Source organism: Microplitis mediator, chromosome 6 (genome assembly GCF_029852145.1).
Source record: "Microplitis mediator isolate UGA2020A chromosome 6, iyMicMedi2.1, whole genome shotgun sequence".
NCBI classification, from domain to species: domain Eukaryota; kingdom Metazoa; phylum Arthropoda; class Insecta; order Hymenoptera; family Braconidae; genus Microplitis; species Microplitis mediator.
Window position 1 is genome coordinate 1,287,459 of NC_079974.1, and position 23,404 is coordinate 1,310,862.

Below are 23,404 nucleotides of genomic sequence, written 5' to 3' on the forward strand. Positions count from 1 at the left end.
GGGGGTTAATGTTGATTATAAAAAACTATTAATTTACAAATAATAAATGCTTTGAAAATATAGGTTTACATTAAAAAATTTGTTTGACATGGAGTTAACCAAGTTCCACGAGGTTGCACAAACGATTGTGACAAATGCAATAAAGGAATCAGCAATCGAAAAAGAAATTGAAGAAATCGCGGGCTTATTAAAAACGATGGAATTTGAAGTAACTAAGCGATATAATGGTAAAAAAAATAAAGATAAATTGCTTAACTTGTTTTGTTTTTTATTGTTTTTATTGTTTTTATGTTCAAGAATAGATTAAACTAAACATGTGTTATGTCCGCTGCTGAAATTGAATTTTATTATTTGGGATTTCTCCCTTCGGTAGCGATAGGAAAATTTTGGCGAGCAATTCGGAGAATGCGAACATAAAAAATACGAGGAATCATCCCTTATAGGAAAAAACAATAGGCCCAAACTTGGCCGAGGCTTGGCGCAAGACTTATTAACTCTAGGGGAAGCTTGAAATCCAAGTTTTTCCCAAGTCTGTCTAAGCACCGAAATAATAACACCAAGCCAAGCTTGAGTGACGGTATTGTGCCAAGACTGCATCTAAGTATTGGCCCAATATCGAGAGCCAGTATTGTGCCAAGGCTGTTGCTAAATAACTACCTATACACGGAAAAAAAATTCTACCGAAATTTACGATGTTAACATCGTAATCTCGGACTAGACTTTTATTACTGTCAATTTTTAAATGTTTTATTTCAAAATTTATTATGTGGGTTATATTTTGTACTATTTAACATCGTAATTTTAACAAAGACTTTTAGGATTAAAAATTACTGCAAAAATTACAATTTAACATCGTAAAAAAAAATAAATAAAAATTACACTTTAAAAACTATAGTTATTCGTACATTTAATATTTCTATTTACTTTTTAACAAAATAAATATTACAGTGCTGCCTCTGTTATAATACGATGGAAGCTATAAAAAGTACGATGTTACATTGTACTTTTTAAATAGTAACTGGGTCCTCCGCAAGTCGTTTATATGGATCTTAAAAACAACGTATAGTGTAGGCCCTTCAGTGGCCGAGTGGTCCAAGGCGTCGGACACTTCGCAATCGAAAGGACTCGGGTTCGAATCCAACTGCCGAACGATTATTATTTTAATCTTTTATTTAAAATTTCTCTTCAAATTTTACGATGTTACATCGTAATTTATATTAAAGAGCTTAAGACTTCGTATTGTTTGTTTGAAGTATTATTTCTTAAATGAAATTTCCAACCCTACATCGTAAAAATTACGATGTGAAAAGTCTAGTCCACCAATACAATAATTAATAGAACAAATTACGATGTTAGCATTGTAAATTTAACTAGAATTTTTTTTCCGTGTACTTATTAAACATAAATAAAAAAAAAAAAATATCAGTAGACATGTGCGTGATTATAACATATATATGGAAATATATTTCTACAATAGAGAAATCGAGTAGGTTGATGAAACTCATTTTTTTCGCCTTTGCTGGGTCTCGAACCTGGTCCTTCATGGCTGCTAGGCAAGTGTCTTATCCACTAGGCTGTTACGCTATTGATAGAAGCCAGAGGTTTTAGGTACCATTTGTTATTTAGACTGGTAAACCAGGGCTTGTCACTTGAGTATTGGCTGGACCTTGCCCCAAGACTGACAAACCAAGGCTTGTTAGTTAAGTAGTGGCTTAATCTTGGCCCAAGACTGGCAAACCGAGGCTCGTCACTTGAACGTTGGTCGGATCTTGGACCAACCTTTGAAGGCTGAGCCTGAGTAGCCCAGTATTGTGCCAAGACCGGCCCCGTTGTCAATATTGTTTTTCCTACAAGGGATATCGCGCATATAATTTTTCGCATTTGAATTGCCGTTCAAAATATATCCTTTGACAAAATTTCTGTCACAAAGTGTATTTGTGATCGAGTTCATTAAGCGCATTTAGTTTACTATTTTATTTTATTTTATTTCCTAATATTTTATCAATTGTTTGAAAATGGGCAAAATGGAAATTTACTTGCTTGTAAAGTTGTTTTCGTATAAAGTTGTATTTGATATCACTTTTTTTTTAAGATTATAATTTTTCATTAAGATTCATTGTGCATTTATTGTGCAAGCTATCAGAATACAATAAAATATTTGAAATGTAACCTACTTCATTTTTATACTATCAACTTTTGAGTTTTTTTTATCCATTTCGAATTATCACCCGATGAAAAAAGATTTTATACAATTGTATAAAATTTTATACAAAAAATGGCCCGATCCAATTGTATATAACTGTATAGAAATTGTATACGATTCTACACAAATTGTATACAAGTCTATATAATTATATACAATTCTATATGATTATATACATTTCTATATAATTGCAATATATAGAATTGTATAGAATTGTATATAATTATATAGAATTGTATACAATTTGTATAGAATTGTATACAATTTTCTATACAATTGGATCGGGCCATTTTTTCTATCCAATTATATATAGTCTATATATAATTATATATAGTCCATATAAAATTGATATATAATTCTATACAATTGAATAAAATCTTTTTTCATCGGGCAGGATCAAAGGAAAATGGCTTTATACTTGGTTCAGTGGAGGACTTAATTCAAATTCTTGAAGACAACATAATCAAACTTCAAACCATGAAAAATTCAAAATTTATTGAACCATTTTTGAATAAAGTCAAAAAATGGGAAGTAATTATGCGAAAACTATTAGAAGTGATAGAAGTCTGGACTGAGCTAGAAAAAAAATGGCTGTACTTAGAAGAAATTTTCATTCGCAGTGACATAAGAACTCAACTTCCTAACGAAGTCTCAAAATTCGACGAAATAGATAACACTTATAAGCAAACAATGCTTGATACTTCAAAAAAATTAAATGTTTACGATTGTTGTATGATTGCTGGCCGTAAAGAAGCATTTCTAAAATTGATTTCTGACCTTGATAAGTGTCGGAAATCATTATGTGAATATCTCAATACCAAACGAATGGTTGTTCCAAGATTTAATTTTTTAAGTGATGACGAACTGCTGGGAGTTTTGGGTCAGCGTGGGCCAGTTGGAATTCAAAAATACATCGGAAAACTATTTGACAATTTGGAAAAACTTCAGCTTGAAGAGCAGAAAATAAATGATGTTACAAGAATTATTTGTACTGGTATAATTTCTTGTGAAAGTGAGATAATGGAATTCAAAAATCCCGTAATTATTCTTAAAAATGTAGAAGAATGGATGGTAATTTTACTAAAGGAAATGAAGTATTCTAATCGATATCTAACGAAAAAAGCGACTTATGATTATGGAAAATCAGAAAAATCTCGTATTGAATGGTTGCTTACTTTTCAAGGTATGATAATATTTGTAGCTAATCAAATATGGTGGACGGCAGAAATTGAAGATGTTTTTCTAAGGATAAAACAAGGCGAGAAACGAGCTATGAAAAAGGTAAGCTATTTATTTACAGTCTAATCGCGTTATAAGTCCGCCTACAGGGGTGTAGGGGAATACAGTTCTAAGAATTCCTGGACACGGAAAGAAAATTATGGCAGTGGTTCCCATAATTTTGTGAAATTATTTCCTATACCATCATAGGAATTACGACCATAAATTATGGGAGCGGTTCCTATAATTATAGGAATGTTTCCCATAATTATAGGAATAGTTCCTATAATTATGGGAATGATATCCATAACACTATAGGAATGGTTCCTATAATTATAGGAATGGTTCCTATAATTATAGGAATGGTTCCTATAATTTATAGGAATACTTTCTATAATATTATGGGAATGGTTCCTATAATACTATGGGAACTATTCCCATAATATTATGGGAACCATTCCTATAATATTATGGGAATGGTTCCTATATTATCATGAAAAAATTAATTTAAAGAAGTGTGGTAATCACTTCTACAATATACAGAAATATTATTAAACATAAAAATAAAAATTCAAACATTGAAAAAAAAAAATCGTATTTGGCAAAAAAATATTAAAATTTTTAACAAGAATTTTTTGTCAGCACAAAACATTCGAGAAAATTCAAATTTTGGGAAATTTCTACACAATTGTGCAAAACAAAAATTTTATGATATTATAGGGATGTTTCCCATAACATCATGGGAAAAATTCCCATAATATTATAGGAATAGTTCCTATACCAAAATGGGAACCATTCCCATAATGGTATGGGAACCATTCCCATAATGGTATGGGAACTATTCTCATACTATTATGCACGGAGAAAAAAATATTGCTCCTCGAACGATCTAAAGTATAGTAACTCGTAGATCGTTACCACAACAATACGTATGCTTATGGTAACAATACCGTATCGTTACAGTAACTATCTATTAGATAGCTGTGAGCCCTATACGACTTTCCGTAGTCGTCACCTCACACGGCACCGTCTAACCTAACTAAACATCCATTTTCGCGCCAACTTTTGAATATTGTATAATTATTGCTAGCAGACGTTTAATAAAAAAAATAGTGTAAAGAATAATTGTGATGTTGAAATATGGACCCACGGGTAATTAATAAATTAACAGAGTAGAATCTCCATAACTATGTAGATATATTTTTTGAGAAGTGTTTTTTTATGCTTTTTGTAATCAAATATACATTTATAACCAAAAATCTAAATATTATAGATAGTCGATGTTTTATAATTTAAATGTGATACGTAAATAGAAGAAAATAATTAATAAACAAATGAGATCTAAATTATTATTTAATTTAAGATTAAATTAATAATAAATAAATTCAAAAAATTAAAAGATATATTTATATTTATATTTAAAATTTGTTTAGATTATAACTAACTAATAAATCAGTTTTATAAATTATTTTATTTAATCAAAGTTATTTGCTTATCATTTATTTATTAATGATAAAGGTTTTTAAATATCTCATATAACTTTCAATGTGCGTGACGTTAGATAGGGCTCAGAACGATACCGTATAGATCTCAGAGCTATCCACCGTATTGTTGTCAGAACGATACAGTAGATCGTTGCAGTAACAATCTAGTAGATAACTATAGCGTATTGTTACTGTAACTATACAGTATACTTCTGAGAACAATATTTTTTTCTCCGTGTGGGGATGGTTCCCATAATATATGGGAACCATCCCTATAGTAGTATAGGTACTATTCCCATACCATTATGGGAACCATTCCCATAATGCATAGCAAAACTTCCCATAATTTTCTTTCCGTGTACCCCCACTTCTGCTCAGCAGTTGAACGCCGTAACACTTCCCCTACTTTGCAAGCATGTGAGTGTATACATGATTATTTTCGTAGTCATAGAGGGGAAATGTCTTCCAAGAAATATAAGTCAGCGGACTTATAACGCGACTGGACTGTATTTAAAAAATTGAAACATAATTTTCAGTCTAATTTTTCCCTTTAAGTATTTAATACAACTCAACAATCAGCTGAATGGAGTAGTCAAACTTATGGGTGAAAAGTCTCTAACCAATAATGATCGCAAAAAATTGGATACTGTCATAACCATTGACGTGTATGCTCGCGATGTAGTCGATGAATTTGTAAGAGATTGTATAACTAACGCTGAAGAATTTAAGTGGGAAAGTCAATTGAGATTTTACTGGATTTGTAATTTAGACAATGTTTGGATTAACCAGTGTATAGGAAGCTTTGAATACGGTTACGAATACATGGGTTTAAATGGAAGACTTGTTATAACTTCTTTGACAGATCGAATTTATTTAACAATTACGCAAGCCTTATCAATGCATTTAGGCTTATCTTTGACAGGTAAATGTGAATTATACTATCTGATCACAATCGTGTTTCCTTAATTTTCCTTGATAGCCAGACTGACAGCAAGCTAGTAACAACCTACTGCCGTGACTTGTAGCCAAGTTGTACGCAAAAATTAGCATTTCCATAAGTTGACAGAAAGTTGTCTTCAATTTTCTCAGAAGGTTGATAACAGATTGCAGTAGTAGATTGTCGCCAACTTTCTGGGAAATGTAGTAGCACCTTGTAGTCAACCATAACAGAGGCTGAAATTGTCGTTGAGTTGTCGTCAACTTGGTCACAAATAAGTGACACCAACTTTCCGACCAGAAAGTCTTGCTATCAAAGCTGTTTTCTGAAAAATTTTAACTCGGAAAACAGTTTAGATAGACCTATGTGGAACATGAAAGTAGTCGCAATAGTGGACAAATAGTTGAGCAAATAGTTTCGGAGCAATATAGTAACAAGAAATATTAAAATCTTGCTACTTGGCTGGGTGACCGCTTAGCCACGTGTCAGGCTTGAACGGAGGTCTGTGCACGGAAAAAACAGTTCTGTAAAAGTTAGAGAAAAAAATCTGTAAAATTTACTGATGATATTATTTGTAACATTTACAGATAAAATATGTTACTTTTACAAATTCATAAATTTTATTTTTATAAATAACATAATGTAATACTAGCAGATAATATTCTGCAAAAATTACATATTTTTTCTGTAGATTATACATTATTACTTTATGTAATATTTACTTATAGTTCATGTAAAATCTACATGAGTATGGTGTTAACGTTGCAAAATAATTTTGTAATTTTGAAGTTTGTTTTTTAAAAAAAATTTTGAATATTTCAGAATATTTTACTTCAGTTTTAAGTTTTTGAACAAATTTTTGAAAAAAATTTTAGATATTTTAAAAAATTTTTTGGAAAATTCAAAAATTTTTCACAAACCGTGGAAACTTTACCTAAAGTTACGTGAAATAATCGACTTAATAACGTCGCCGAGATTATTACCAAGTTATTCAACAGTATTAGAAAATTTAATTGCCGAGCATCACTTATTGTACTTGGAACTTTTTGGTAATTTAAAACCAAAATTCCATAATATGATCCATTATCCTAGACTCTTACTACAAAATGGGCCGTTCATTTATAATAGCTCGATGAGGTATGAGTCTAAAAATAGAGAGTTAAGAATACAAGCGACTACCACTAGTTGTAAAAAAAATTTATTAAAAACTATGTTAATTCGAAACCAACTGCAACTGTGCTATTCAACATACTGTTCCAAAGAAATGGTTAAAAATGTTGTCTACGGACCAACTCAAGTTTTATCTGATCGAGAATTATCATACTTCCCAAATATTTTAAGAAAAAATATTAAATCATTCAAATGTGTAATTATGTACAAAAAGAAATTACTGTATGATACTGTATTTGTGACACATATTGATGAAGATGATGGACCTTCTTTTGGCAAGATTTCTGGTATTTACCTTGTAGGTGATAAATTATTTTTCGTTATGTACCCACTACAAATCATTAGCTTTGATAAACACTACCACGCCCGACTAGAAATTTTTAGGTGCAACCACTTGGGCCCCCGTTGGGATTCCCAATTGGGGCCGTACATAGGGATGTCACGCAAAGACCTATTGGGCCCCAATGGGGAAATCCCAGCTGGGCCCCAGTAGGGAAATTCCCAAGAGATCCTACTAGGGCATCCTTGTTAGAAAAAGTATTAAAATGCAAAAAAAGAAAGATAATTGTAATTAAATCCAAATTGTAATTTAATGTACTAGGAGCATTATTTAGAAGAAGTGTACATGATTTAAATTAATGAAAAAATTCCGGCGACTGTTGGGCTCGAACCTGCATCCTTCCGATTCAAAGTCTTTGATGTTATCCCCTGCGTTGACCCACGTATGTGATCGCGCGAGTGTAAATAGTATATTTATTATGATACCAAAGAATAACAGACGAAAAAACCAAAAAATGGTATTCGAAGTGTATAGAAGAGTTTTCAGCTGCCGTTAAAAAAAATATTTTTATTTTAAGTGGCCAAAATGAGATACCCCCTAAAAAAGGTGAAAAAATTTTTTTTATTTTAACGTCGGGATTTCCCACTCAGGCCCCACACAGGGCCCAATGGGGAAAAATGACAATGTTTTTTTAAATTTTACGTTGGGATTTCCCACTTGGGTCCCACACACAACCCAATTGAGAAAAATTACAATAATTTTTTTATTTACACGTTGGGTTTCCCACTTAGGTCCCACTCAGGCCCCAATCTGGAAATATTGACCATAAATTATTTTATTTTTGTTTGGGATTTCCCGATTGGGTTCTGATTGGGCCCTCATGGGGATTTTCCTCTTAGGAATTCCCCATTAGGCCCCAATTGGGGCCAGATACATACAGTGGGCATCCCCACAGTAATTTCTAGTCGGAGCGCTTATAAAGTTATTCTTAGTGATAAATTAAATTTAATTAAATATGTTGACGATCTACCAAAAGTTGTGCAATGTTTACTTATTAAAAAAATTGATCAATGGTTGTCGCGACTAGACATGCCCTGTAATTAACAAGATTAATTTTTCATATGTTAAAAAAGTAATATTTTCTAAGAGTTGATTTAATTGTTCCAAAGAATATAATAAAAATTTGTTCATTATTTGAAAATATACTTTTTTTTATAACAAATTGCCCTACCTAAATTATACTCTTCTCAGATGCTATATTTACATAACTTGCTCTGTATTTATTACATAAATACTTCTGTCAATTTTACAGACTTTTTTTGTCATTTTTACAGAACTGTTTTTTCCGTGTGAGTGTTAGGCGTGGCATGAGGATCTAGTGATCGGTAAAATGGGAATTTTAGCGATCACTAGAGCTTTCGCTTCAGCCGCACAATTAAGGCAGAAGGAAAACTAAGCAGTTTGCGATATAAAAGGCAAATGTGTACAGGGCCAAAACGGCTATACATTGCAACTTCCCATTTATTTATTATTAAAATCAATTTGTCCGTCAAGTGGTGATTCCAACAGTCACGATTTTACAACATTCGCCTGAGGTTTATGAGGCTTTTTTACGAACCTTAGGTCCATGTCGCAACGTCGCGACTGTCAGTAAATCGCCCATTTGCGGCCGAGTGACATAAATGTCTATTTTAGGTCCAGCTGGTACAGGAAAAACTGAAACAGTAAAAAATTTAGCTAAAACATTTGGTCTACTATGCATTGTCACCAATTGCAGTGAAGGGCTGGATCACGTTTCTATTGGAAAAATTTTAGGAGGATTAATACAATGTGGCGCATGGGGTTGTTTTGATGCATTTAATAATATTGATGAATCTGTTCTCTCTATTATTTCGAGTCATTTTCAAACAATACGTTCAGCGCTACAACAAAAAGCAACGAGATTTATGGTAAAACGACAAAAAATATATTATAGTTTAACCCTTACTCTCTAAAAATGAATCAGTGAAATTCTCTTCAAATTAGTGAATATTTACTGGTGTAAAATGAGCGAATGCTCTGTGGGATTCTGGTGTAGGTGTGGTTAATTCAATAACTAACAATTAACACAAAAATTACAGATGATAAATCAGATCTTTATTTAACAATATGTACACTGAATAACTGTGAGAAAAATAGCGAATGCAACTGCAAGATACACGATAGCGAATGCGACTGTAAAAGAATGCGCGTATAAATTCGACACGTGGTCGGTAGCGGTTAATGAAGCGATAATTAATTTATAATTAATAACACGTGAGCAACAATTCAACATATACTCAATAATTAGTAGCCTTGATATACTAGCTAATTATTGAGAATACTTAAGCGGAGATTTAGCGGAGTGGTTCAGAATTATATCACACTAGAGGTAGATTAGATTGAGCGAAGCGGTTAGATGGATTACTGTCTTTGTACTGATCGAACTACAAAGTCGATCCTGGCTTGCTGGTGTTGAGCCGGCGTTTTCACTCGGTGCTGACGTGGCAGCATTGCTGCATAAGACGAATTTTCCCATTGGATTAAATGCGCGCCAACCGGAAGTAATTAACAACCAATTTCCTTATTGGCTGCCGAGCACGCTGATATGAGACGAATTATTCCATTGGCCAGCTGGTAGCGGGTTCTCATGCCATTTTGACACGGTCATGGGCAAGAAATTGCAGGTGTCGGGCCCAGATAGCGAGTGACCCGGCACTATTCTGACATTCAAGTCAGTAGCGAGTTCGGCTGCTCCCGTACGTAGCGAAAGTACACGAAGCTTTTCAAAATGATTAAGCTCGTGACTGAACAACTGGGAACCAGCTATAAGTATACCTCTGGTTGAATTAGTGGTATACTTATAGCTGTAGAAATAGTGACTATCCACTGATTCGCGAGAATTTCACTAATTCATTTTTAGAGAGTAGGCGTTTGAGTCTTGAAACGTTTCGGGTGTGTCGAGTGGGGAGAGCGCAAATCAAAAAGCGTTGTAGATTCGCATGCGTGCAACGTGAGAGTAGTAGGTTACTGTGTATCCCTTTCCTCTCATTTTAACCCTACTTTGTCTACCAGTAACAACGTCGTAGTTAGGATTGCTTACACGGCCATCTTGAATATTCAGAGACATTTTCTTTCCTGCAATACGCCCTCGCTGTGGGCGTTACCAGCTTTCAGTTTCTCGACCACCCGTATGAATATGGACTAGATTTTCAAGGTCGAACGCTAAAGGGTTGAGTTAACATATTTTTAAGTTTATTTTAATTTTTCAAGTTCGGAACTCAAGATATTGGATTAGATTCAAAATTTGGAGTATTCATTACTATGACTACAAGTGACGATTATCGGACGAGGCTTCCAGAATCATTGAAAGTATATTTCAGGCCTATAGTTGTGATTATACCCGACAACGAACTGATTTGTCAAATTAAACTCTTCAGTGCTGGCTTTTTAACTGCAAAAATCCTTGCAAAAAAAATGACTGTGTTATACAGTCTCGCAAAAGATCAATTGAGTAAACAATCACATTATGATTTTGGACTGAGAGCTCTCATTTCGGTTTTGAATATGGCCAGACATTTGAAAAAAATATCAGAGTTACCAGAAAATGTAATATTGCTGCAAGCTTTGAAAGATATGAATCTTCCTAAATTTATTACCGACGATGTTCCCATTTTTCTTGGTCTTTTGAAAGATCTTTTTTCCGGATTGGATTGTTGTAAAATAGAGGATCCATTGCTTAAGAAGTCTGTGGAAAATGTCTTGGCGAATCATGGATTCATTATTTTACCTGAGCAGGTTAGTTATCTAAATATGAAAACGAGTTGAAGAATAAATGCGATGAATAAACAGTAGTCTTCTTACACGGAAAGAAAACTATGGGAAGTTTTGCTATGCATTATGGGAATGGTTCCCATAATGGTATGGGAATAGTACCTATACTATTATAGGGATTGTTCCTATAATTTATGGAAATAGTTCCCATAATAGTATGAGAATAGTTCCCATACCATTATGGGAACCATTCCCATAATATTATGGGAACTATTCCCATAATGGTGTGGGAACTATTTCTATAATATTATGGGAACTATTCCCATTATGTTATGGGAAACACTCCAATACTATCTTAAAAATTTTTTTTTTGCACAACAGTGTAGAAATTTCCCGAATAATATGGAGAGATCTAAATGAAGCTTCTTCGACGCTAAATTAGTTAAAAAAATTTTTTTGTTAAAAAATTTTAATATTTTTGTCAAATATGGATTTTTTTTCAATGTTTGAATTTTTGTTTCTATACTTAATCAAATTTCTGTGTATTGTAAAAGTGATTGCCATACTTTTCTTTAAATTAATTTTTTCATGATAGTATGGGAACCATTCCCATAATATTATAGGAATGGTTCCTATAATGGTATGGGAACGATTCCCATAATATTATGGGAACTATTCCCATAATATTATGGGAATGATTCCCATAATGGTATTGGAACCATTCCCATAATTTTATAGGAATGGTTCCTATAATGGTATGGGAACTATTCCCATAATATTATGGGAACTATTCCCATAATATTATGGGAATGATTCCCATAATGGTATAGGAACTATTCCTATACCATTATGGGAACTATTTCTATAATATTATAAGAATAGTTCCCATAATGGTATAGGAATAGTTCCTATAATGTTATGGGAATGGTTCCTATAATTTATCGGAATAATTCCTATAATGTTATGGGAATGGTTCCTATAATTTATGGGAATAATTCCTATAATTTATAGGAATAGTTCCTATATATTATAGGAATGATTCCCATAATATTATAGAAAGTATTCCTATAAATTATAGGAACCATTCCTATAATTAGAGGAACCGTTCCCATAACGTTATGGGTATCATTCCCATAATTATAGGAACTATTCCTATAATTATGGGAAACATTCATATAATTATAGGAACTGCTCCCATAATTTATGGTTGTAATTCCTATGATGATATAGGAAAAAATTTCACAAAATTATGGGAACAGTTTCCATAGTTTTCTTTCCGTGTACAGGTAAATAAAGTTTTACAACTGTATAATTTAATGATGACAAAACATGCAATAATGATTGTGGGTCCTACTGGAGGAGGAAAATCCGTAATTATAAAGACATTGTGGGAAGCACAGAAAAGTTTGAATAACCCAATAAAATGGTATGTTCTGAATGCTAAAGCATACACTGTGTCTGAACTTTATGGAGCTCTGAATCCCCTTACTCGCGAATGGAATGACGGACTTTTAAGCAACATTTTCCGTAAAATCAATGATCCTTCTGATTCTTCATTACAAAATGAAAAAACATGTATACTTTTTGACGGTGATGTTGATTCTTCGTGGATAGAAAATATCAATTCAGTAATGGATGACAATAAAACTTTGACGGTTTCAAATCAAGAAAGAATAAAGTTACAGGATAACTGCAGTTTAATTTTTGAAGTTGGCAATTTACAATACGCATCACCAGCTTCAGTGTCACGTGTTGGAATGGTTTACGTTGATCCAGAAAATTTAGGATACAAGCCGTATGTTGATAAATGGATTAAGAGTCGATGTGAATCTGAACAAGAACATTTGAAAATATTGTATGAAAAATACATTCCTGGAGCTGTTAAGCTGATTATTGATGGAATGTTAGGCTCACAACAAGTTAACCCTTTGCAAATGATAATTCATCAAAGCGCATTAAACTTGGTTAATATATTATTTTTTCTTCCTCATGCCCGAAGAATACGCCGTTAACTGGTTAAAGTCAGCTTCTTAAAATTTTATATTAAAATACAATTCTATCTCATTGTTCGGAAGTGTCATTTAATATATATTAAATCACTACTTTTTATATATAAATCATGAAATTATCGTTAAATGGGTGGAGTATATCTCTACTCAATGATCCAAGCTGCTAACGAATCTATTATACCCCTCTGTTATGACTTCAATTGGAATTTAGCTGCCTCTTAAATAAGTTTTAATAATAATGAAAGAAATTTATTTCAAAACTTTAGTTTCATGGCGCTGGCTTTAGACATTTAACGGCGTTCTTCTGCGTGTTTTTATTACGTAAGCTGTTGTATATGTCGTAGCAGATCGTGAAATTAGACATTTCATGAACTGCAGACAGATCGTGTAGCGGTCATTTCGTTACACGAACTGTCTAAAATTTTTAGGCATTTCATGAAATGCAACAAGGCCTTCGACAGTAGAATTACATGAAATGTCTAATGGCGGTATTGCTGATTGCTTAATACTTATAAATTACATAAATATTTTCTAACAAGTCATATTTCACGCTCAACAACTCTGTGCCAAAGGTTAATCGTGGGCCTAGTGATCCCAAAAATACATTATATTTCATCACGGATCAAAAAGAAGACGTGAACCGAGGAGCTGTAAAAGCCGGTGTCATGAACGAGTGGTTTAGGCCGGAAGATCTTGATTTGGCTGGCTCTCAGTTTCTTTTATGGGATGAAATCGGCATGAATTCGTTATCTTTGAGGTAAGCTGTTTAAAACTGCAGCGGTGGACAGGGATACTTTCAATGCTCACGCGTGTAGAGTTTTTTGGACGTTCAATATGCACAACTAAAAGCTGTGCTTGTAAAAAAACAAACGTGTTATGTAACAATAGATGTCATGCTAGCTCACTACACGGTTTGAAATGTATCGCGTTTATCACCATACTCTTATAAACGTATAGCGTATAACGCCATAAGTATGGTGCTACACGCCATACTCATGGTACTCAATGCGATAGTGTATAAGAGTATGTTTAATTCGCATTCACATCTATTACTATTAGACATTACACAATCAGCAATACCACGATTAAACATTTCACGAACTGTCTAAATAACTTAGACATTTCATGTAATTCTACAACATTACACGATCTGTCTATATCAGGCCCTGGGCCCTGGTGCACTTTATGAAATGCCTAAAAATTTTAGACACTTCGTGTAACGAAATAACCGTTTCACGATTTGTCTGCAGTTCACAAAATGTCTAGACCGTTCATGAAATGTCTAATTTCACAATGTATCTACGACATATACATTTAGTGACATCGAGTATTATACTCTTTAGTGTTGGCAACACTTGATTCGCTTGCGCCACCAATCCCACACTCGAGTATAGTACTCATTCCACAAGATGTATAATATACTATTTGATCTATTTTTTCTTATTAAAATCAAAATTAATTTATTTAAAAATTTTTAAAGGTTTCTCAATTGTGTAAAATGATAGATAGTCTTTATCCATCTTGTCATAAAGGAGATTTGATATTGGAGAAATATGATAGAGTATCAGCAAATGACGAGAAACTCTGTATTCATAAAGCTGGAGATAAAAATGATTTATTAGAAGCAGTGTTCATTCAATCATGCTATTGTTCTTTGGGTGCTGCTCTTGTTGCAGAAGCTCAGTATAAATTCGATGATTACATAAAGAAAACATCGGGGTTAATGATGATTGAAGACACTCCAGAAAAATTGGCTACCATATGTAAAAGAATCAGTGATCGACTAATATATCGAACTATTCTACATACTCTAATAGCATTCTTAAGGAACTCTTACGTAAATCTGTATCTTCAGTCTTTAACAAGTCTGCAACATCAATCTTGCACAAGTCTAAGCCAATAAGACACTTCTATAAAATACGTTAAGTAAATCTGTAGCGATACTTGCTTAAGACAAGATATTTGTTCAAGATGCATTAGCTCAGACATGCTGCAGAATTGTTTAAGATACCTGAACACGGTGACCTGCTTCGTTTCTTCACGGAAAGATTGGAACCCGACTGGTTACTGTTCCGCACCCGACTCAGTCCGGTGCTGGAAGAAAATGCTCGATGGTGGTGCAGCATCACACTGATTAATGTGCGGAACCTGACTGAGTCGTATGCGCACATTCCTCAATCAAGTTCCAGACAGTAATTAGTGTGATGCTGCACCACGATCGAGCATTTTCTTCCAGCACCGGACTGAGTCGGGTGCAGAGCAGTAACCAGTCGGGTTCCAATCTTTCCGTGTTCATGAGCCGGCTATTCAGCATTAGTACAGTAAATTCAGGAGCACTCACGTAATGTTCGATATAGTTTTATCGAGCGATAACATTATTAATTTGTACACGGAAAGAAAATTATGGGAAGTTTTGCTATGCATTATGGGAATGGTTCCCATAATAGTATGAGAATAGTTCCCATAATATTATGGGAATGGTTCCCATATCATTATAGGAACCATTCCCATAATGGTATGGGAATCATTCCCATACTATTATGGGAATGGTTCCCATATTGGTATAGGAACTATTCCTATAATATTATGGGAACCATTCCCATAATGTTATGGGAACCATCCCTATAATATCATAAAATTATTTTTTTGCACACTAGTGTAGAAATTTCCCAAAATTTGAATTTTCTTGAATGTTTTGTGCTGACAAAAAATTCTTGTTAAAAATTTTAATGTTTTTTTGCCAAATACGATTTTTTTTTTTCAATGTTTGAATTTTTGTTTTTATGTTTAATGATATTTCTGTGTATCGTAGAAGTGATTACCACACTTCTTTAAAATAATTTTTTCATGATAATATGGGAACCATTCCCATAATATTATAGGAATGGTTCCTATAATAGTATGGGAACTATTCCCATAATATTATGGGAATGATTCCCATAATGGTATACGAACCATTCCAATTGCATTATGGGAATCATTCCCATAATATTATGGGAATAGTTCCTATACTATTATAGGAACCATTCCCATAATATTATGGGAATGGTTCCTATAATATTATAGAAAGTATTCCTATAAATTATAGGAACCATTCCTATAATTATAGGAATCATTCCTATAGTGTTATGGGTATCATTCCCATAATTATAGGAACTATTCCTATAATTATGGGAAAAATTCCTATAATTATAGGAACTATTCCTATAATTATGGGAAACATTCCTATAATTATAGGAACCGCTCCCATATTTTATGGTCGTAATTCCTATGATGGTATAGGAAAACATTTTACAAAATTATGGGAACCGCTGCCATAATTTTCTTTCCATGTAGTACTTTAAATTCAAACGGGAGCCACTGGGCTACTTGCTACAGGTATTGCTTTTGTGGTTGGAACGACTCGGAGAAAAAGAAACCCGATATCTTAAGCAATCCTGCAGCAGCTCTGACCTAGCCTCGTTTTATAGTACGTATATTGCTTAAGAATTGCTGCAGACTGTTTCTACAGATTTCCGTGAGTCTTTAAGAAGAATCTTAAGCAAGACATGATGAAATCTGCAGCAAGTGTACTTACAAAACACACCTTCTTTAAGTCTTGTTTAAATCTTCCGTAAGAAACTTGCTGAAGGACATTTGTCGAGGAACTTGCTCAAGACTGTGCTACTAGAGTAAGGCTAGATTTCTCTGAAAGATGTTTTTATTTTTTTAGATCATATTCCTATAACATGTCTATTGTTATACGACTACGTTTTAGACGTAGAAAATAGAGTGTGGAGATTTTGGAAATCACTTATTCCTCAATACATTCATGATAGAAATAAAAATTTTGATGAAATTTTTGTTCCTACAACTGACACGTTACGCGCAACCTGGTTCATAAGATTAATGAATAATTTAAAACAGCCTGTTTTGTTGGTTGGTGAAACTGGAACTTCGAAAACTGCAATTGTCGAAGACTTTTTGAGATCCGTTGATTCGGAAAAATTTGTAACTCATTAATTACTAATATTTTTTTTTCACTACTAAATTTACCCAACTGATCTATTAGTTTGAATTTTCAATAGGCTCCATTGAAAATAAATTTTTCACTGAGAACAACATCGATGGATGTTCAAAAAAATATTGAGTCTCGTGTAGAAAAGCGGACACGAGATTTATATAGTCCGCCATTAGGAAGAACACTTTTAGTTTTTATTGATGATATAAGTTTGCCATTGTGTGATATGTATGGAACTCAACAGCCAATTGCACTACTCAAACTTCTTCTAGAATATGGTGGTTTTTATGATCGTCACAAAGATTTTAACTGGAAACAAATTAAAGATATTTGTAAGTTTTTGATGATTAATTCGTTAATTTTTACTTCATTTTATTAAAAAAAAAAAACGTGGGTACGATAAAAATGTTCCATATTTCAGTCAGTACACTCTATTTTTGAGAACTGTCAAAAGTTTTTCTCCCCTGTTTGATCCTCTCTCCTACTAAATTGAAAACAATTCAGTAATGACTGATTTGTTTCATAAACTAGTAAGATCGATACGATACATTATCCGTAAAATTTGGAGCTCTTCCTTCTCAAAAAACGATTGGACCACAAAAAAATATAGGGGAGGGTGGGGCAGAGCGGCCCCCCTAAGCCAATTATTATTTTTTGTGGCTTTCAACCATAAGATGACTTTACTTTTGTCCTATTTCGAACAAATTTATGGACATTTTGCCAAAATTCTGAAAAATTTTTTTTTTTTTTGTGGGGCAGAGCGGCCCCCCTTCAAAAAGTGATAAAAAAATTTTTTTTTTTCGTTTTTTTTTTTTTTAAATTGTTTTCATCATTAAAAATGTATTTCTTTCTCTTGACAACTATTTTTGGTTTTATATTACTCGAAAAAAATTTTTTAAAGCGTAAAAAATCATTTACTCTCGATTACCTTAATTACTAATTGTTATTTAATAAGAAAAAAAATCAATTCTATAATTTTACTTTATTTCAAAAATTTATCAACTAAAAAAAAAATTTAATTTTTATAAATTTTTAGTGACCAAATTTGCCTCTTACATAGAGAAACGGCCGAAAAATATGAAAAAATAATTTTTTCGGAAGTTTCGGCTGGTCCATTTTGCCCCAGGTGTTATGCGTAGGGCTAGAAATGTGGAATTATAATAATTTTTTTTTAATTCGACGATAAAAATATGAAAAAATCACTTTTTCAAAATTTTGGGCTTGTCCATTTTGCCCCAAATGTCATGCGTAGGGGTAAAAATGTGCAAACATATCGGATTTATAGTAATTAGTCGAAAAAAAAAAACTTTTTTTTTTGTCAAAATTTCAGGGGGGCCGCTCTGCCCCACCCTCCCCTATCACGCTGAATAAAGTAATTTTTGTCCGACGATATCTGTGAAACTAATTGAGCGATTTGCATGCGATCGGCGGCAATCGACAGGAACTTTTGAGACTTAGCTTTATTTATATAATTCTGAGGCAAATCGATCGAGCGGTTTATGAGCTATGCAACAAAAATCTAAAAAAAAAAAATTTTGACTTTCATTTTCCAAACTTGGACATTACTAAGCCGATCGACTTCAAAATCTCATCTTCTAAGTCTTGATCCCGATTAGAAATTTTTAAGTGCACCCACTTGGGACCCATGAGCCCTTTCGATTGCCGCAACAAACGTTTAAGTCAGTTGGTTCGTTCCAAAAATATCGTGCGACAGCAATTAGTTTTCACACACTAGTGTGTGAGCTCACAGACGGACGGACAAACGTCCATCTAAAAATAGTCAGAATAGCTTTCCTAGGACCTCAGAACTTCGACATCATCTGATGAAAACTCGATTTTTGAAAATCGGACTAAAACCACTAACTTCCCTTTGGTTGACAATTTTAAATTTTTATAGCAATAAGTTGAAGAAGTTCTCAGAATCGGGGTGCCCCCGCTATCGTACATGGTCTAGTTGCGTGCCTTAACCTCGCTATAACCCGACTAGAATTTCTTCCTGATTTGCCTGAAGTACCATAAGGACCTTATCAGGTTAATATAAGGTTTGCCTTATTAGGGCAAACCTGACAAGTTCCTGATCAGGACCTCGTCAGGATATCCCTATTAAAAAAAAAAGTTATTTGCCATCGGGTCAACCTGACAAGTTCCTGATCAGGACCTCGTCAGGATATCCCTATTTAAAAAAAAGTCATTTGCCGTCGGGTCAACCTGACGAGTTCCTGATCAGGACCTTATCTGGATATCCTTATTCAAAAAAAATTATCCCATCCCTTTAAATACTTCATTTACAGGCTAAAAATTTAAAAAAGTACAAAAGAATATTATATAAAAATCACGTCAATCATTGTAGCACAGATTTTTTACTTCTTCATCAGTTATTTTTTGACATCATAATGACTATTATATTCGCACTTTCAAGATCACTTGCGTATGTCAGCCCAGTGGATAGCATCGAGGACTTTGAATCGAAAGGACGCAGGTTCGAGCCCAGCAGTTATCGGGATTTTTCCATCAATAAAAAATATGTTTACTTCCTCTAATCAATGCTCTCAATACAATAGATAACATTCTCGATCGAATTAAAATTCTCTTTTTTTTTGCAATTTAATATTTTTTTTACAAATAATTACGAATAAGGTAATCCTGATAAGGATTTGATGAGGATATCCTGGTAAGGACCTGATGAGGCAATCCTAATCAGGACGTGATGAGGATATCCTGGTAAGGTCCTGATAAGGCAATCCCGATAAGGACCTCATTGGTCTTAAGCGTTACATCCATATCAGGATCGTCAGGATACCCTGATCGGGACCTTATTTGAAATAAGGTTAACCTGATAAGGACCTCGTCAGGCCCTTATGAAAAATTCTAGTCGGGAAGATTACCAATGTTCTTTTTTGGGAAAAGATAAATTCGTATTTTGTAGTGAACTCGTTTAAATAAAATTTTTTGCGTCTGACAATGTCAATTAATCAAAATCCATAGATACTTTAGTAATCTTATAGTATACAGATTGGTCATAAAATTGAAATAGAGCGATTGGTGGGGGAAACGCTTAAAATAATTCTTAATCAATTGAGGTAGAAATTATTTATTTTGTTGTTGACTGATTGCTAAACAAAATTAATAAATTGTTTGTATTTTTATTTTTTGCTAGGGTTTTTATCAGCGATGGAAGCAAGAGGAAAAAATGCTGTTGATCTTCGATTTCTTTCTCTACTTTCTATTTATAGTATTTCATGCCCGAACGATACAAACTTAAATTATATCTATACAAGTATTTTAGCCGGACATCTAGCAATATTTTCGGAAAAAATTCAAGCCATTACAAATCTTCTCATCGAAATAATTGTAGAATTATATAAAGTACATATTATTAAAATACTATCCCTAGCAGACCTGATATACCGTAAATTTACGGTATTTTCGCCGTAAATATACCGTAGAATAGGTAAATTACCGTAAATTTTGGGCAGATTTGCCGTAATTTACGGTAAGATAGGTATACTTACGTTAAATGGGTAAATTACGGTGGGTTTACCGTCAACTACGGTATTTTTACCGTAAATTTACCGTAAAAATTCGGGTGGATTACCGAATTACCGTAATTTGCGGCGGATTGCCGTATTTTACGGTAGATTACCGTAAATTACGGTAAACAAACCGTAAATTAGGTCAACCCACCGTAGATTACGGTAAACCCACCGTAATTTGGGTCCGTTAGGGATTTCATTTATTATTATTATTTATCATTTACTACGGCAATAATTTTACAAATTTAAAAATAGATTGTCAGATTAAAATTGCCACCAATTCCATTGAAATTTCATTACATCTTCAACATGAGAGATTTGTCCAAAATATGCGTGGGACTTCTCCAAAGTACACCCAATTGTTTTTCAACAGTTCCACAATTCGTAAGACTATGGAGAAATGAAATAACTCGAGTTTTTTGCGATCGGTTAATTACTGAAGAGGTACGAAGGTTTAGTTATGTTGTGAGCAATAACTAAGAGGAATTTATTTTACTATGAATAGGATCAAAGTCTCGTGCAAAAACATTTGGAGTTGAAAATAAAATCAGTATGGAGTGAGAATCCGGATATTGTTGAAAATTCTCTTAGAGACCCATTACTGTTTGGCGATTTTAGAAACGTTTTTAATGAAGATATAATTCAAGTATACGAAGATGTATTAGACTACGAAGCTGTTTATAACCTTTTCATTGAGGTTTCAACATTTAATTACATTTCTTGTGATGTCAGCATCGAAACTTTGCATTTCGGTGTCTCTACAGCCAGTCAAAACGAGCTAACTTCAGTCCAATGCCGCGAATAAATATTAGCAAACGCGTAAGTTGCGAATGTCCAGTCAGTGGACAGAAACATCATTTGCTTTGTCTCTTGGGAAGAAACAAATAATGTTTCTGTCCGCTGACTGAAGGCATTCGAAATTCCAATTCTGGTATTTGCCATACTGGGCGTCTTCTCAAGAAGGCAGGGGAAGAAACTACGCCCCCTTTTTGCCAAGTGGTATGTCGACTACATGGAATTGGTGCTAGAGGCCAAACCGGCATAAGGGAAACCGAATGCTTGGAATCCTACGGGGCTGGACTAACATGGGTAGTGGGTGTTGGTTCGGCCCCTATCTATGTATAGATATTACACGTCAACGGGGAGAGTTCTTTGAACCCTACTCCGCTTATTTTATTTATGTAAATGACAGTTCTGACTCTGTGATAACCCTATCGGACCTAAATTACGGTAAACCCACCGTAAATTACGGTAATCCACCGCAGAATACCGATTTTCCGTAATTTACGGTGGATTTACCGTAATTTACGGTGGATTTACCGTAAAATACGGAAATACGGTAATCCACCGTAAATTACGGTAATTCGGTAATCCACCCGAATTTTTTTACGGTAGATTTATCGTATTCGACGGTAAATTTACAGTATACCCGCCGTAATTTACGGTAATCCACCGTAAAGTACCGTCTTACCGTAAATTACGGTAGATTTACCGCAATTTACGGTGGATTTTCCGTAATTTACGGTGGATTTACCGTAAAATGCGGTAAACACACCGTAAATTACGGTAATTTGGTAATCCACCCGAATTTTTTTACGGTAGATTTATCGTATTCGACGGTAAATTTACGGTATACCCGCCGTAATTTACGGTAATCCACCGTAAAGTACCGATTTACCGTAAATTACGGTAGATTTACCGCAATTTACGGTGGGTTTACCGTAATTTACGGTGGGTTTACCTTAATTTGCGGTGAATTTACCGTAATTTACGGTGGATTTACCGTAATTTACGGTAAACCCACTCGAATTTTACGGTATTCTACGGTAGATTTACGGTAAAAATACCGTGAATTTACGGTAACTCAGGTCTGCTAGGGAAAGATTTTTTTAAATAAGTGTAGATAATAAATAGTATTTATTACCTACGTATTTATTACGATTACGCTAATAGTTCATCACGCCATTGGTCTTAACCCTTTCCCGGTTGAACTTGAATCCCTACTTTTAACTTGAACCGTACGTCTTCGTCTTTAAGTGGGAGAGCGCTAGCCTATTTAGTAAAGAAGGGGCTGAATAAAATAGTAGAAGGGGACACATGCATGCGCTACTACTATTGAACCGTTACTCACACAGCCTTACTGAGGACTGTGATTGGTTTTATCCCCACACAGCTCACAGCAAAACTCCATGCCGGGAAAGGGTTAGATTAACTTGTTTCTGACTGGCTGCTGACTCTGAAACTGTAAGTTCCAATGCAGATAGTCATGGAAAATATGACCCAAGGTGTATAACCCAAGATGAAACACGGTTTCAGACTGCGGGTAATGTCAGCCCTAGGACAGCCAACTTCACCCTGGTCTGAAATCGTTTTGTCTTGTCCCTTGTTACACAATTTACTAGTGATAGAAAGAAAATCGATTTAATACTAATCAGTAATTTTGCAGATTCTTGAATTATATAATGAAAAATATTCCAAACTTAGTATGATTCTTTTCAATGATGCACTTGAACACTTAATACGTGTTCATCGTATTTTAAAAATTCACCGTGGTCACGTATTAATCGTTGGTGTTAGTGGAAGTGGGAAACAATCAGTAATAAGACTTACATCATTCGCAGCCAAATGTGAAATTTTTGAAATTTCGCTCAATCACGGATATAATGAAAAATGTTTTCATAAAGATATGAAAAAGCTTTTTAATTTAGTTGGCATTGAAAACAAAAAAATTACATTCTTATTAACGTCAGCTCAAATTATAGACGAAAATTTTTTAGA

The 23,404-nt window shown here is 33.8% G+C and overlaps 1 protein-coding gene across 1 annotated transcript; it reads left to right on the forward strand.

The window, feature by feature from the left end:
* The first annotated feature begins 5 nt into the window (after nucleotides 1–5).
* On the forward strand, nucleotides 6–22,648 carry LOC130669960 (dynein axonemal heavy chain 10-like). Its single transcript, XM_057473131.1, has 11 exons — nucleotides 6–227; nucleotides 2,598–3,484; nucleotides 5,461–5,827; nucleotides 8,988–9,241; nucleotides 10,584–11,108; nucleotides 12,371–13,048; nucleotides 14,574–14,856; nucleotides 16,806–17,083; nucleotides 17,161–17,425; nucleotides 20,251–20,459; nucleotides 22,530–22,648. Exons 1-11 carry the CDS (start codon nucleotides 89–91, stop codon nucleotides 22,599–22,601), a joined length of 3,957 nt encoding a protein of 1,318 aa, XP_057329114.1. The 5' UTR covers nucleotides 6–88; the 3' UTR covers nucleotides 22,602–22,648.
* The last annotated feature ends 756 nt before the right edge of the window (nucleotides 22,649–23,404 follow it).

What these genes read in the sequence shown, in the direction of transcription:
- LOC130669960 (XM_057473131.1), top strand. Translation starts at nt 89, where the DNA reads ATGGAGTTAACCAAGTTCCACGAGGTTGCACAAACGATTGTGACAAAT. An exon ending in TTTAGGCTTATCTTTGACAG is followed by an intron (nt 5,828 to 8,987) that starts GTAAATGTGAAT and finishes TGTCTATTTTAG; the next exon opens with GTCCAGCTGGTACAGGAAAA. An exon ending in AGAAAAATTGGCTACCATAT is followed by an intron (nt 14,857 to 16,805) that starts GTAAAAGAATCA and finishes TTATTTTTTTAG; the next exon opens with ATCATATTCCTATAACATGT.